This window comes from Pan paniscus, chromosome 3 (assembly GCF_029289425.2).
Source record: "Pan paniscus chromosome 3, NHGRI_mPanPan1-v2.0_pri, whole genome shotgun sequence".
NCBI classification, from domain to species: domain Eukaryota; kingdom Metazoa; phylum Chordata; class Mammalia; order Primates; family Hominidae; genus Pan; species Pan paniscus.
The window spans coordinates 84,020,334-84,037,996 of NC_073252.2; the positions used below are offsets into that span (position 1 = coordinate 84,020,334).

Sequence of the window (17,663 nt, forward strand, 5' to 3'; positions counted from 1 at the left end):
CATATATAATGGAAACTGCAAACCTCTGAAAGTGTGTCTGCATATGGGCAAATAGTAAAATAGCATTGAATACACAATGTCTTCAAGCACAGTACACAAGTTTGACAGTGTTATTCTAACTGCTCTAAAATTCTTTTTATCAGATTCACTGCTAACATGCATGGAAAATATGATGACAAATTCGGAGATTACTAAAAGAGAAAAGAAGGCTATATAATACAATCACTTATTACATTCAGTCTTTTTTCACAATTCTGTAATAATTGATGGTAATTCAATAGATATTTATCTTTATCTAACTTTATCTTTAAAACTATCCCAAGTTTACTTATTACTGCTATGGTTTTAAATTGCAGCAGCTGAAATATAGTAGGACAAATGCATAATTTGGAATAAGACTAAATATTGCATTTCACCTTGATCACATCGTCTCTGTGCCCTGAGCAAATAGCTTAACTTCTCTGACCCTCAATTTTCTCATCTGAAAAAAAATGAATCCTCTCTTTCGGACTTTCAAGAAATTTAATTTGGAAGATATAAAGGAAACATTTGCATCTACTACAGTGTTTCTCAAAGTGTAATGCACCCAGGAATCACCTGGGGATTCTGATTCAGAAGCTCTGCATTGGGTGCTAAAATTTTCAGCTTCCAGGTGATGCCAGTGCTACTATTCTATTATTGCTGATGTTATCTGGAAGCTGGTTTATAATGCAAAATCTCATGTCCCACCCAATGCCTACTGAATTTCAATCTTCCTTTTAACAGGATCTCCAGGTAATTTTTATGAACTTTAAAATTTGAATAACATTGATGTAGCAGTAGATCTTGCTTATTGCTGATATGCAGTCAAAAATATTATAAGTTTTGAATCATCACAAGAAAAGTGTGTAGAATATAAATGAATATAATATGTTTTTTCCTCTTCAAAATCTGATTTTGAATTATATTTCCCAGGTGTCACCGGAAGCTAAAGAGTGGCCTAGCCTCAGGTCAGGTTTCTACTCCCTGACAGCCTCTCAATTAGCTGCTGTTGTAATGAAATTATGCATTGTCAAAAGCCTTTTTTCGTCATTTTCTTCACCAAATCTCAAGTTTTAAGTATTTTATATAGAAACTATATAAAATCCAACCCTGCTCTGCCCATTCCAGTGGCTGCCAGATAGCTGGTTTTCTTTGTGATTTTGGGCTGTTGGTTTTCTAGGAGAGGAGGAGAAGATTAGAGCAAGTTAAAACGCCACAGACCTTGCTGCTCTTACTGAGATTCCGCCATTTTTTTTAAATAAACACTCTCCAGATTGCATCAAGCCATTAGTTAATTTACAGAATTCCAAAATAGTTGATTCTGGAAATTTTTGCTAGTTGCTTATATGGTGAAGAGGATTTTTGGAGGTCTTCACTACACCATTCTGGCTGATGTCGCTTAAAATGCCCTGAAGCTTTTGAATGGTGAACAAAAGTCTTATGGATTTTCATTATCTGGATACATTAGAGAAACCATGCGTCCACCTGATTGTATTGGGCTCCATTTACAGATACCACTGAAATATCTTGATAGTTTGAGGCAATTATTAGATGAGAGGTCACAGTGACTTCCTCCTAAGAAATATTTCTCAGAATTAAATGTCAAATTTTTAATAAACATTGTATTATGATTAAGAACCCAGGTTTTTAATGAACCCTGGGATCAAGCCCTGGGTCTGGTCCTTAACATGTAACCTTAATCGAGTTACTTAACCTTTATAATACAGTGATAATAACAGTATGTATGTATAGATTTATTTCAAAATTCAATTAAATTACAAAAGCAAAGTGCTTGACACAGTTCATGGCACAAAGTAAATGCTCAAGATGTTTTAGCTTCTATTGCTATTATCATAGTTAAGAATATGGTTTGGTACTGATAATAATAATGAATGTTCTCTTGAATGTGTTTCTTTAAGAGTCACATTGAAATAGAAATAAATAAAAACTGTCTCACTCATGCTACTTTATGTTCTATGCAATTCTAGGCACTGTGGTGGTCCAGCAGTTGATGTCAGTGATGATTAGCAAACATGATTGCCTCTTTCCCAAAGATGCAGAACTGCAAAGCAAGCCCCAAGATGGTGTGAGCAACAACAACGAAATTCAGAAGAAAGCCACCATGGGGCAGTTACAGAACAAGGAGAACAATAACACCAAGGACAGCCCTAGTAGGCAGTGCTCCTGGGACAAGTCTGAGTCACCCCAGAGAAGCAGCATGAACAACGGATCCCCCACAGCTCTATCAGGCAGCAAAACCAACAGCCCAAGGAACAGTGTTCACAAGCTAGATGTGTCTAGAAGCCCCCCTCTCATGGTCAAAAAGAACCCAGCCTTTAATAAGGGTAGTGGGATAGTTACCAATGGGTCCTTCAGCAGCAGTAATGCAGAAGGTCTTGAGAAAACCCAAACCACCCCCAATGGGAGCCTACAGGCCAGAAGGACCTCTTCACTGAAGGTATCTGGTACCAAAATGGGCACGCACAGTGTACAGAATGGAACGGTGCGCATGGGCATTTTGAACAGCGACACACTCGGGAACACCACAAATGTTCGAAACATGAGCTGGCTGCCAAATGGCTATGTGACCCTGAGGGATAACAAGCAGAAAGAACAAGCTGGAGAGTTAGGCCAGCACAACAGACTGTCCACCTATGATAATGTCCATCAACAGTTCTCCATGATGAACCTTGATGACAAGCAGAGCATTGACAGTGCTACCTGGTCCACTTCCTCCTGTGAAATCTCCCTCCCTGAGAACTCCAACTCCTGTCGCTCTTCTACCACCACCTGCCCAGAGCAAGACTTTTATGGGGGGAACTTTGAGGACCCTGTTTTGGATGGGCCCCCGCAGGACGACCTTTCCCATCCCAGGGACTATGAAAGCAAAAGTGACCACAGGAGTGTGGGAGGTCGAAGTAGTCGTGCCACCAGTAGCAGTGACAACAGTGAGACATTTGTGGGCAACAGCAGCAGCAACCACAGTGCACTGCACAGTTTAGTTTCCAGCCTGAAACAGGAAATGACCAAACAGAAGATAGAGTATGAGTCCAGGATAAAGAGGTAAGGAAAATCTGGAGGTCGTAACTACCAGAGAGGGCTCAGTAGCCTCCTACTGTGGGACAGGATCACACTGAGGGTGACATATGCTGGCTCCAAAGTCAAAGAAACACAAGTTTGCTCCATCATTTATGAGCTTTGTGACTGTGTGCAAGTTAGCTTCATCTCTGTGAGCTTTGATTCCCTAATGTAAACAATTTAAATACTAGTATTATCTACCTCAAAAGCACATAAGAAGTGATTGAACATTTCCCTGGTACAGAATAGGCTCAATAATGTCATCTTTGATTATTATTAAATAGATAGATTTGCATTAGAGGGCTGGAAGGAGAGGGGCTGTGAGGATATGGACAGAGCATTAGGAGCCTGTTAGTTTTCACTAACAAGAAAAGGATGAAACTAGGGTAAAAAAAGTAGAAGTCGATAGACCTCCATGTTTTATTCTTTCAATCATTGAATGTTGAGAGAGTGCCTTCTATCTGCCAGGCTCTGTTCCAGACGCTGAGGATTCAGATGAGCTGAGAGAGGCCATAAGAGCCAGGTGACATAGGGGATTGACAGGCTGATTTTCAGCCTTTGACTTTTACTCTGAGATAGAAATCCATGGAGGTTTTTGAGAAGAGGGGTGACATGAAGTATGTTCACATGAACAAGGAAGACTATAGCCTAAAAGAGGAAAAAGAATATGATTCATAAAGAAGCAATTATGCTAAAACCTAATTATATCAATGTGCACCTTCTCATGAAATGATCAAAGTAGGAGTAGCTCCTCTAGTGGTCTCAGTCCCAGTTTCAGGCTGTGTGATTTGGACAACCCTTCCTCCATGGTGTGCTAGGATCCTCAGTCGGTTGTTAAGTTGGCTTTAATTTACCTTAATATATTTCCTATCCATTCATCAATTATCAGACAAAAAGATAACATAATTTCAGAAGCTATGGCAAAATAAATATTAAAAAATACTACTTATAAATGAGATTGAAAAATTACTTCCTTGGAAAGTATTTTTTTGGTAAGTTTCACTGAGTGGAATTGTGGTTTGAATTTTTCTATATAATGGAGAGTGACAGGAGATTTAAAGAAAAATATAGGGTCATTATCTTAAAAGGTTACTCTTCTTTCTGAATGTAGTTTTTGGAACCACTATGTATTGGAATTCTGAATTACTGCCAATCCATGATGATAAATTAGCATTTCACACTGGGAAGCTTATATTTTGAGGCAAGGGGTCACACTTTAAACGTAGTAGAAAAAGAAAAAAGTTATCACTATGAATTTGCAGATGGATACATTCATTTCTGAGGATGTTGCTGATGCATATATGTTCTGAGATCTACGGTATATTTCAGAGATTCTGATAAACTGATAGAACTTCCCAATAGAGGTCATCTTAATGGGCCATTTCACTGTCACATTCTTACCCTCGTGACAGGCCAAGGGAGAGCTCTGCAGTAGGGTGGAGGGTGGGGGACCGCTCGTGGCCTAGCCATGAAATTATAGAAAGTTAACTGTTCGGGCTAAATTTTGATCATTTCTGTTTAGAGTTATTCATTTTTCTTTAAATTCCTTTATAACTTTACCCCACAAGCATTGAAGGTAGATGGATGGATAGATAGGTACGTAGGTAAATAGGTAGGTAGGTAGGTAGATGATAGATAGATAGATAGATAGATAGATAGATAGATAGATAGATAATAGATAGATGATAAATAGATAGATAGATAATATTTTACTTTGTTTAATTATCAATGAGATATATGTTTAAATTCCTTTATAACTTTACCCCACAAGTATTGAGGGTGGATGGATGGATAGGTAGGTAGGTAAATAGGTAGGGAGGTAGGTAGACAGATAGATAATATTTTACTTTAATTATCAGTCAGTGAGATATATGGTTTTTAGTTTTGAAACATATGTTCTTTTTCCCTCTCCAAATTGGTTTCTAACTTTTTCTAACTTTCTTTTCTTTTCTTTTTTATGTTTTATTTTTTGACAGAGTCTCACTCTGTTGCCCACGCTGGAGAGTGCAGTGATGCAATCTTGGCTCACTGCAACCTCTGCCTCCCAAGTTGAAGCGATTCTCCTGCCTCAGCCTCCTGAGTAGCTTGGATTACAGATGCATGCCATCACGACTGGATAATTTTTTTTTTCTTGTGGAGACGGGTTTTACCATGTTGGCCAGGCAGCTCTTGAGCTCTTGACCTCAAATGATCCACCCACCTCGGCCTCCCAAAGTGCTGGGGTTACAGGCGTAAGCCATGGCACTCAGCTAGTTTCTAACAATTTTCTTAGGAAATATTGTATTGTGGTCAGAGAAGTTCATCTGGATGATATTAATTATTTGGTCTATTAAAACTATTCCCTTATTACTGGATTGGGATTCTATATATGACCAACAGATCAAGTCTGTTAATCAGGCTATTCAAAGCTTCTATATTTCTTCTCATTTTTATCAGCTATATCTATAATGTTTGAGAAAGATACTTTAAAATTTCCTATCAGTATTCTGAGTTTATCAATTTCTTTTTATAATTTTGTCATATTTTATATTGAACAATTTGAGGCTCTACTACTAGGTGAATAGAAGTTTGGAGTTGTTCATATCTCCCTGAAGAATTGATCCTTTTATCATTAATTAGTGCCTATTTTTCATTGTAATAATGCTTTTTACCTGAAACTCTATTTTTTCTGATATTAATATTGTCATACCATCTTCCTTTGATTAGTAACTTCCTGATATGTCTTTTCCTTTATTTAACTTTCAAACTTTGTTTCATGATTTGATCTAACAACTTACGTCTTTACAATTCTGGAATATTTTTTTCATCATCTTTTTGTCTATTTCATCTTCCCACCTTCTCAATTTTCTCTTTCCAGAACCCTTATTAAGCTATGTTTGACCTTGTTAATCTATCCTCTGTCTTTGTTAACTTCTTTTTTCCATATTAAATTTCTATAATTATCATTTTTGAGGCATTCTAGGTAACTTTTCTCAGACCTGTTTTGTAGCTTACTAATACTCTGATGAGCTAATTCAATTCTGATACTTCCCCAGGCCCATGATTGGAGATTTTGTAGTCTCTTCTTCATAAAAACAGTTGATGTTCCAAGCTCTCAGTTAGATTACTTGTAGTTTTCTGCCTGCCTAATACTGGAGGCCTCACCTTCTGTCCCCATGTGAAAAAGAAAAACCTAGACCCAAGCTCTGTGGCCTCTATCCAAGACTAACATCCCTCGTGTGCTTCTACTTATTGTTCTATATTTCGGTTTCTTCCTTGGTTCTGATGGCTGAAGCTGCTGTTTTATTTTAACCTTGATGATGTATTTTAAAAATATATTTCTTAAAACTTTTCCAGCACTTTTATATGTTTGCATTGGGAGGGATTTCTTCTGTATTCAACTTAGTCCTTTTCATTCCTGGAAGTTTCCCACAAGCACCTGATACATACAAATGTGTCAATATATTGTTTTGTAAGGGTTGTCCTTCTCAGTATTTTAATTTCAATTTCTTCCAAAATTTTGGCTCTAAAATAGCTTTGGAAAACAAAGAGAATATATTGTAGAATAATTCTGAGTGGAAACCAGCATAGTACCAACTTTTCATGTAAAAATGTGGTCATATGTTTAAAATAGCCTTCTAAATGATGTAGGATTACAAAATATGAAGTATTATTTTTTAAAATTCTAGTTGCTTACAAAGAGAAGGAAGATTAATTTTTAAGTGTTCTTATTATCTGGATGAAATATCAACATGTGGGGATCAAATTTTTCAAAGCAGAAACATAATTGAGATTTTAATTTAAAAACTGTTATTAAAATAATCAGATATCTGAGAGCTACACATGCCTTAACCTTTCAAATTTCAGTGGTATGGTAAGTTTGAATGAGTCCCATGGGACTTTTGCTCAGAATAGGAGAAATTAAAAAGTCAGCCAAGGCCAAGATACATCTTAAATAAAGACGTAACTTTAATACCCCTCTTTTGAATAATATATGTATATGATTTGGAGCTTAGTGGTTATGGAGAAAACAGTCTCTGTTTTTAAAAACGTTACTGCAAATTCTGCAATTATCCAAAAGCTATACAAAACAACTATCAATTTTTAGAGATATAAAATACCTATGCCCTGAGCTATATTAATAACTTGGGAAGCAGTGAGAATTGGGGATGGAAAGGAATGGGCTTTATTTTTACAAAATATAAGATGCAGTGCTTATTTAACACATGTGATCTTTACCTCTCGTATCAATGTAAGCTCATTACTTTGGATACTCTTTTATAAGTTGGGACTCTATATGCTGCCAAAAACCCCATTCTTAGCAGTGAACTTAACCAACAATGACATTTTCCTATCACTATGTTTCCTTTTATAGAAAGCAAATGTTATTGCCCTCTTTTTTTTTTTCAACTGTATCAGACTTTCCTGCTGCATTTAGTGTAGTCAACTTTACAATTTAATGTCCGGGAAGCTTTCTGCCTCGTCTGCCCGGCATGTGTTACTGGCTTATCTGTGCTGGCATTCACTTATTTACTATTAAATGACAGCTGCTTCCAAGAGAGGCCTTGGGACCTAATTACTAAAGTGACAGTAAATCATCTTAGCAAACAGTAAAATAATACAACAAAATTACATCCTTTAAATCATTGAAAGGGCTTTATTCCAATTTCCTAAGCATCATAAAGAGTTTAGAAAATATTTGTATGTCTCTTGCATTTCAAGTGAATAAAATCACTTTATCTCTTACTCTTGCGTCCCCACCCCCCCACATCCTTTATAGCTTAGAACAGCGAAACTTGACTTTGGAAACAGAAATGATGAGCCTCCATGATGAACTGGATCAGGAGAGGAAAAAGTTCACAATGATAGAAATAAAAATGCGAAATGCCGAGCGAGCAAAAGAAGATGCCGAGAAAAGAAATGACATGCTACAGAAAGAAATGGAGCAGTTTTTTTCCACGTTTGGAGAACTGACAGTGGAACCCAGGAGAACCGAGAGAGGAAACACAATATGGATTCAGTGAGCCTGCTTTCGCCTGCTATCTCTGATGGCTCTGGCAAGGACTCCAGGGATTCTGGTGGTATGACTTAGAACCAGGTGGCTGGTCACCTGGATGTACAGAAGTCTAACTGGTGAAGGAATATCATTTACAGACATTAAACATCCATATCTGCAATGTGTACCAAAGTTATATCATGCCCCATAATGCTACTGTCAAGTGTTACAACTGGATATGTGTATATAGAGTAGTTTTTCAAAAGTAAACTAAAAATGAGAAGCATATTTCAAGAATTATTTTATTGCAAGTCTTGTATTTAAAATGTTAAATCAATATGTTGTTGCAATTTAGCTTGCTTTCAAGCTTCACCCCTTGCACTTAACATAAGCTATTTTTGGCATTGTGTTATCATCGGCTTATTTTATAGATCAATATTTTTATTTCCCTTTTTGCTGAGGAAATGAAGATAAGCAAAAATATAAATATATATATAAATATATGAGTTATTAAAATCAGAAGAATACTTTGTGGCTGTGCTGTTTGTGCCAATAGACTTTGTCATGACCAAAAAGAGAAATGTAAATAGTTTTATAAAATACAGTCGAATCACCAGGAACCTTTGAGCTGCTTTTAAAATTCTTCCCCTGGCACCACTCAGTTTTGCTTTTGCGAGGCAATTTGACATAGGAACTTTGAGACTCCATGAGAAAGTCCCTTTCTGAGGCCCACTGTCTACCTTGCCAGATCCTCAGTGCATATCCCCAATGCAGGATGCTCCTTAGAGAAGAAAAAATGGTAAAGAATGGCATTTAACGATTCAGGCTTTGAATTACTCTGTCCTTCTGGACCGAATCTCTTTAACTGCTGGATAGTTTTAGAGGAATTCTCCTGCTACTTAGGTATTGGGAAACAATGCTTGCTAAACCATGCCCACGTGAGCACCTGTCTCCCACTCAAACCTCTCCCATCTCCCAACAACTGCACTTTAGAATACCAGCAGTGAAATGGTATTACTGTTTCCCTCTGAGTGAAACTGCTAGAGTATGTGTCACGTAGTGACATTTTTTTCTCACTCAGGCTATTGCCATCTGGGATTCTCTCCCTACTACAGCTGGCAAAGTTGGTTTGCAGCAAGAAGATAGTGGGAGGGGGCCAGGCTGCAGGAGGAGAAGGAGAAAAGTTTAGAAGAAACAAGCCATTTTGCTTCTAATTTTGACAGTATCAGTCTTTCCTGTTAAAACATACAATAATTTTAAAAGGTGAATGCCTAAAGTTCCAATTTTAGCAAATATGGGAACCTCAGCAATGCTAATTTTCTAGAAAAACCCAGGGCTCTTTGGAGCTAGAGTTTTGGGAGAACAGTTCTTCACAATAAGGCAATGGTTTTGAGAAGCCAGGCAAATAATCTTTCTCACCGTAGAACAAAAAGTTACAAAAGGCATAATCGGAAATAAAGACTACATACTTGAGTTTATGGGGTTTGTGTTGTTTGAAGGTTCAATGGTTGCATGTGTTTATTTATTTTCAAGAGGGAAAGTGGTCTGTACTGCTTTCATCCTTGCCACTGTCTTGCTTTTATTTTTACTCTCCCACTGAGGAAGCGTCTGTGGTCCTATGGTATCAACCAGTATCTTTATAGCAATAATTTCTTTAATTCCCTTTTCTCTCTCTTTCCAATTATTTAACCAGTTACTTCCACCTGGACATACGATAGGAAATTCAAACTCAAAATATGAAAATTGATCTTAATAACTCTCCCTTCATATCTTTTCACCTATTTCCAGTCCTTATCATAGTTCATAAAAACCTCAGACTCATCCAGAAAGCTATATGATGCACTAGTAAAAAAACAAAGATATTCAAACTGCTTGGGTTCAAATGGTATACAATTTGCCAGCTGTTACTGAACCTTCTATGCATAACTTTTTTTTTCCTCTGTGCAATTGGAATAATAAAAATACTACTCCCATAGAGTTGTTATGTGGTCTTAATGAGATAGCTTGGGTTAGGCTGAGCATAGCTGCTAGTAGAATCCAAAAAGGTGCCAGACATGGTCGCTCACGCCTGTAATCCCAGCACTTTGGGAGGCCGAGGTGGGCGGATCACGAGGTCAGGAGCCTCAGACCATCCTGGCTAACACAGTGAAACCCTGTCTCTACTAAAAAAAAAAAAAAAAAAAATACAAAAAATTAGCCGGGTGTGGTGGTGGGCGCCTGTAGTCCCAGCTACTCGGGAGGCTGAGGCAGGAGAATGGCGTGAACCCGGGAGGCAGAGTTTGCAGTGAGCCGAGATCACGCCACTGCACTCCAGCCTGGGTGACAGAGCGAGACTCCGTCTAAAAAAAAAAAAGACTCCATAAATGTTAACGCATATTTTCTTTCTTTCTTTCCTTTTTTTGTTGGGGACAGTCTCACTGTCTCCTTCTGTCACCCAGTCTGGAGTGCAGTGGCATGATCACGGTTCACTGCAGCCTTGACCTCCCTAGGTTCAGGTGATCCTCCCACCTCAGCCTCCCGAGTAGCTGGGACTGCAGGCATACGCCACCATGCCCAGCTAATTTTTGTATTTTTTTTGCAGAGACAGGGTTTCGCCATATTGCCCAGGCTGGTCTCAAACACCTGGGCTGAAGCTGTCTGCCCTCCTCAGCCTCCCAAAAGTTATGCAAGATGCATAGCAATGACGGGTCACTTAATTTGTCTGGGACTACAAGAGTGAGCCACCGCGCCCAGCCAACTCATATTTTTCCTCTCTACCCACTTCTTCACTCATAAATTTGCTCACCAGCTAATCTATTCCACTCATCTTTGCCTTTTTAATCTTCTCTCTTTAATCACTTTTCCCTTACCTTTTGATGAAGGCCTCCTACCCAGCGCGTTTTGTTCCAGCATCTCTCCTGTACTTTTGTCCTTTGCAGGCTGCCTTTTCGAAATTATTCATCTGACCATAGCTTGATCTTGCTCATTACATATGATGACTGTCACTTGCCCAGGACAAAGCCCTTCACATAGTGTAAAAGGCCCTACCGCCAGTTTCATTCTTGTCTCCTACCACTTCCCACCACACCTGCCATGCCTTTTCATACCTCTAGAACTTTCCACTTGCTATTGCTGTGTCCTTCTTGCTTGCCTTCCTTCTAGCTGGCGCGCTCCAAACATCTTTAAGAGCCAAATCAATGTCAGTTTCCTCATGAAGCTTCCCAGAATCTCAAATCAGTGTTAGTTGCTTTTTGTGCCCCCATTCGCATATATCTCTTTCTGTCTTTCCCACATCTGATTATTTTATTTATCAAATAAGAAGCAATTTAGGAGGGAGAGTGGTGAAGTGGAAATAGCAGAAAATTGAGAGCCATTCAAACCTAGATCTGCCTCTCAACATGCCTTATGCAAGACACATGGCAATGCCAGGTAACTTGACTTGTCTGATCTCATCTACAAGGTGGAGATAATAACTCCTACAAAGTAGGGATGTTGCCGTGGTTAATGGTGGTATGTAATGTGCTTATCCCACTGCCTGTCACTTTGCTCCACTGATAACTCTATTGATAAATGGAGCTTCTTAAGGGGCCAAGATTGTATCTTCTTGCTCTTAAATCCCTCCATGCCTTATGCCAAAGAGAATGTCAGCACAGTGAGTTTGCCGTAATTTTTGGGAATGCAAATATACTCAAACACACACATACAGGGTGTTTTGTGGCCTGTGATATTTGAGGGATGATATTATCAATTTTAATTGTCAATTTCAGTGATGATGGCACTAATCAATGGATACCATGAGCAGCATGTTCATCTGGGTTTCCGTTAGTCAAATAAAAAGCCTAAACAATATTAAGTACAATTAACATAAGAATAAATTGGAAATCAATAAGGATACAAAATAGTTAGGTAGTATCAAGATTTCATTTGCTACATCCTGTATATGCCTCTTTAAAACTAGGTAATTAAAATGAACCTTAAGTTATAAACTCAAGAGAAAGGATTTGCTTTCAGATGTGGGGCCTACTGTGTTAGCGTCACTATTCAAACTCGATGTCTGGGTATCCTTTGGAGAACATTTAAGGTAGAATTGCCTATGATGTCAGTTCCACTGAAACATGATTTTATATGTAACATTATGAAATGACTAAAATCTCCAAGTGGAGTTTAAGTAATCATTCCCATTGATTCTCAAGCTGGGATATTCTTCAAAAAATCATTCCCAGCCTGGGTAGTTTATATTATTGATATAATTATGACACCTTGAAAATTCAGGAGAGCATTAAATAATGTAATGCTTGCCACAAACCCCAGTGTTCCTTACACTGCAGAGCTGCACTCTGATTAGAGTACCATACGCATGAGTTTTGGAATCTACGACCAGGGTTCAAACCCAGCTCTGCCACCTCATAGCTTTATGAACTTAAATTATGTAATATATATAAGCCTAAATTTGTTTTTTTCTGGAAGTAGAGTTAATAGTTCCTCCCTTATCATATTTTTATGAGGAATGTAGTACAATAGGTGAAGGGATTAACATAGTGCCTAGAACATAGTAAGTGCTCACTAAATGGAAACTATCAGCCCTCAAATTATTTCTATTGAAAGAGTGTTTCAGCTTCTAAGGAACGTAGCAAGGTTCTGGACTCAGGGATATGACCAGCATTAAAGGTATCATGATCACCAGCACAGGGTATAATTATATCTTGGTCTCAGAGACTCTTAAGTTTATCCGTGCCCAGATAATCTGCCAGGGATTGATGGCAAGGAAAGTAACCCAAACCACTCTTTCTTTCTGAGATAATACAATTACATCCATGATCTGAAAATCATGTCTAAACAACTACGTGTAACTGTCCTTCATCAACTCTATCCATGTCTACACTAAAGATGATGTTGGGTGTTAAAGGTATTGGATAAAATACAATGAATGTTTCTGAGGGCTATCATGAATAAACTGAGGGCTGTGGACTAGGTCCTCTGGGGTACATAAATTTACAGTTATTGCCATGTTATATGATGTGCTGTGGAAGTAACTAAAGAGACCATAAAGGTGAAGCTCAGGAGAGCACTGCAGAGCCGTGACTTTGGTGTGAGTCCTAAAGACCAGTAGGAAGTCATCAGACAGAGCTGCAGTTTTGGTAAGGGGCCTTCCTAGCCCATGGAACAGCATGGCAAATGTGCCTTCAGGGTAGACCCTAGGGAGTCTTTTCAATAAAATAAACATGACCTACCAAGTTCATGCCATCAAGATGGCATTGTGCCTAACACCTTAGCAGCACGCCATGAGACCTGAAAACACACTTAGTACCCACGCAGCTTCTACTCTCTTATTCAAAGAAAGCATCCAGAGCTGGAAACATTTTGCCTTGTTTGAACTCACAAACTACAGGAAAGGAGTGCTGGAACTGTAGCTCCCAAAGGTCTGTTTCATTATTCTCTTTATAGTCTTCTTAACTGCACAAGTGGGGAATGAGTTGAAAGTTAGAACTGCCCAGCTTAAGGGCTTCTTGCTCTGAAGTGACTTGGAGAACTAACAGTTCCCCAGGCAGCTAAAATCTACTGAACCTACTGTAGATCTTTCAGTAAAAAGTTTAGCTGATGAAAAGTGTGGTTTTTAAAGCACCATTTGTGGCTCAGGTCCAGGGCTGAATGATACTCCTTATTTATGAACTTCTGTATAGCTGCTGTCTGTATGGCCTCTTGAGGGATAAGCCACAGTGAGGCCAGCCTTTTCTTAAATAGGGAATGAGGGCAACAGGAGAACAGTGAATTGTTAGGGGGCAAACCAAATTGGCATCATTTTCTTTGAGCAAAACTGTCTCTTACTTCTGGGGGAGGCCCCGAGCATCCCACCTGTTCTTGCGAATAGAGGATGTCCATCCCAACTCTCTCTTCTCCACACACCCATTCCCTGTTCCCTACCCCCTCATGATTCACTAGATTAATTATGCACCACACTGAAGTGATCCCCAGGGTCATGCCATCATGCCCTCATCGCTGGTTACCTGTTGCCAAAATAGTCCAAGTTCCCATGCCATTTTTCCTTCATCTATTTGCTTATCCTCATATTGCCCAGTGTATTCTCTCATTTGCTTCTATCTCCAATGGCCTCCCCCTGCCTAGGACCTTTCCATTATCCCCTCTAGATCTTACAGTGCCATCACCCTCCCCTATGTCCTCTTCTCTGAATCATGGTTGCCTCCTGAAGACACCATCTTCCCTGCGGCCCTCTCAAGCCTAGCTGTCTTCCTCTCTACAACCTGCATATCATTGGCCTGAAGGGGAGACAGATCTTGCTTTGCTATTTGCAGCTACTTTCAGACCTTTAATCCTTCTTCCTCTCTAATGACCTTCTTACAAGCACATGTCTCCTTATCATTGACTGAATATTCTAGCACCTAACCCACTCACCCTCCCTACTCATACTCCATTCACCATCTTGGCCACTCAGCTCCTTGACGACTTTTGAAAATCTTGTTCTGCCGCTGCCTGAACATCAGCCACCACACTCATGGTTATACTGTGTACTGTGTCATGACTAATCACTGGCATCGCCAACAGTTCCATTTCAAGCATCCCACGCTGTGGTCATCACTTCTTCTCTCTCTAGTCACTCCCCTTAGCACCATCACTCCAAATTGGTAAGTTTTCAGCGACTATCATCCCCCATTTCATTACTTCCCTCCTTGACCAGCTTAGCTTCTATGGTTCCTTCTCATAATTATTTTCTTGCCCCCATTTCCAAATCCCATTATGTACTCTCCCAGCACTGTACTACTCTTTTGAGAATTAAAAAGAAACAAAATGCAACTCTATAAAACTAATTTTTTCTTACTCTTAACCTGTGCCTAAAAAAACTAAACATGACTGGACAACAAAAGACCACCATGTTGGCCTGTGTTCCTTTGTATTTATATGAATATGGCTCACATGGTTTTCATCACTGTCCAGTAACTTATTGTCACAGTTTCCAAGGTCAATTTCACACTTCTCAAACTTCCACAAACTCTTCATTGTCTACTGACAACCTTACTTCTATCTTTACTGAGACCAAAAAAAAAATCAAATGAGTATGTACTTATGCCCATCACGTCACCATATTCCCAAACTACCTGCCTCTGTGCACACCACCTCACCGCCTGCTGCAGTTACTGTGCAGGGCCAGCGCCTCTGCCCATGTACTGGAGCCTGTCCCTCCACCGTTTTCAAGCATGTTACTCTATCAAATAAATATCCCTTTCTTTTTTGCATTATCAGTTTTGCTATCTCTCTGTTGGCCCCACCAGCACTATTACCCATGCTATATTAGCTTTTAAAAAATTCTCTCGATCTCACATTTATCTCCAACTTTTACATCATTCTTTTGCTGCACTTTGTAGAAAAATATTTTGAATTTTCTGTATCCATTTCTACTTCCTTACTTCCCATGTTTTCTTGAACTCACTCCAGTTACTCTTTTCTTGCTCAATACTGCATAGAAACTGCTCTCATTGGGGTCATCGATGACCTTCAAACAGATTTAGTCCAACTGTGAATCTTCAGTTCCCATTTTACTCAGCCTCTCAATAACAATCCACCCCTGCCCATTCTCTCACTTTTGAAACAACTTCTTTACTTGGCTTCCAGGACAGCACACTCCTGGTTTTCCCTCTACCTCACTGAACATTTTGGAATACCCTCCTGTTTTCTGAGGTCTGTATGTTGGAGTGAGAGGCATCTCCATCTTTGGTTTTCTCTTCTTTAACTACACTGTCTTTTGGTGGGCTCATACAGACTCTTGGCTTTTAATACTATTTATAAACTGATTACTCTCAGATTTCTGTTTCAGCTCAACCTCTTCCTTGAACTCCAGCTTATAAGACACTCCTGCTACTCCACGTGGATTTTTTTTTTTTTTTTTTTTTTTTTGAGATGGAGTCTCACTCTGTCACCCAGGCTGGAGTGCAGTGGCTTGATATCAGCTCACTGCAACCCCCACCTCTCGGGTTCAAACAATTCTCCTGCCTCAGCCTGAGTAGCTGGGACTACAGGCGCGTGCCACCACACCCGGATAATTTTTCGTATTTTTAGTAAAGATCGGGTTTCCCCATGTTAGCCAGGATAGTCTCGATCTCCTGACCTCGTGATCTGCCTGCCTTGGCCTCCCAAAGTTCTGGGATTACAGGCGTGAGCCACCGTGCCCGGCCTCCACTTGGATATCTAATAAACATCTCCAACTGATATTCCAAAAACAAACATGATTTTCTCCCCAGTGTTCTTCTAACCCATTGTTCATCATCTCAGTCAACTGTACCATCATTTACTTCATGGTTTAGGTAAAAGAATCTAGAGTCATTTCTGATCTCTTGCTTTTAAATCACAATATCAATCTATCAGCAAATCTTGTCAGCTCTGCCTTCACAATAGGTCCAGAATTCAAATCCTTCTCACCATCTCCTTTTCCTAGTCTAAGCCCCATAATGTCTTTCTGGATTAATGTTTTATCCTACAATGGATTTTTTTGTCCCCATTCTTATCTTTCTTCCTAAGAGTCCTCTTTACTCAGTAGCCAAAGGAATCCTTTTAAAAAGAAAATTTAGCTTATATCATTTCCTTTTTCAAATCTAACCACCATCTTCCCATATTTAGAATAAAATCTCAAGATCTTGCCATGCTCTGACCCCTGCTTCTCTCTCCAATTTCATTTACAATCCCATTTACTCTTGTTCATTCTGCTTTATCCACAAGACTCTTTGCCCCTCCTTGTCTATATAAACAAGCTCTCCCTCCAAAGCCTGCCCCTGCTTTCTCTTCAGAGTCTGAAATGCCCTTCTCCATGTCAATAGCTCACTCTCTCACTTCAGTCAGGTCTCTGAGCACTTATCACCTCTTCTGAGAGGCTTGCCCTGACCACCTTGTCTAAAATAGCATCCCTTTCCCACCTTACTTTTTAACCTGCTTTGTGGTCTTCGTACTTACCTCTATCTGACTTCTCCACTAGAATGCAGACCATGTGAAGGCAGATTTGCTGACTTCATCACATCAACTATGTGTACCTAGAACAGTCCTTGGATGGTTGACGTGCTTGATAAATAAATATTTGTTGCATGAATGAATGAGTGAATATTTAGAGCTCTATGTCAAATTTCTGGTTCAGATGTTCAGGGATATTCTCAGTTGGACCTTTTAATAAAAAAAACAATAAAAGACCAAATTCTACTTTAAGTTATTTTAGGGTTCCAACAGTCACCCATAGACTGAACAAACTCCGAAGATTTGGCTTCATGTAAGAATGTCACTGCAAAGAAGCTTCAGTACCCATTGTGATATCATTTGCTAATCTGGAGATTGTGATGCCAAAAGTATAAGCCCCATGCTCAGTCAGCATCTAGGTCCAATAGCTCTCAGAGGAACCATACATCAAAGCAAACTTTCTGCAATGCAGAAAAGAACATCCATGCATTTTTAAAATGAATTTTAAATTTTAAATAATTTTTAAAAGTGGTTTCATCTCTTATAATGTAATGGAAAATATTCAAAAATTTCATGCTGATTCATGAAGTATACTTACATAATTAGACAAAATAAGAACTTTGAAAGAAGCAGACTCCTTGTTTCATCGCTTTAAGCA

The 17,663-nt window shown here is 39.1% G+C and overlaps 1 protein-coding gene across 5 annotated transcripts in view; it reads left to right on the plus strand.

The window, feature by feature from the left end:
- The window catches only part of ARHGAP24 (Rho GTPase activating protein 24), a 528,695-nt gene extending 518,648 nt beyond the window's left edge, over positions 1-10,047 (plus strand). For all 5 annotated transcript variants that reach the window (XM_003811243.7, XM_063603558.1, XM_003811242.5 and 2 more), the window contains 2 exons: positions 2,010-3,084; positions 7,859-10,047. In XM_003811243.7, the coding sequence (XP_003811291.1) occupies positions 2,010-3,084; positions 7,859-8,102 (1,319 nt within the window). In that variant the 3' untranslated portion in view covers positions 8,103-10,047. The remainder of the gene's footprint in view (positions 1-2,009; positions 3,085-7,858) is intronic.
- Positions 10,048-17,663: the final 7,616 nt, after the last annotated feature.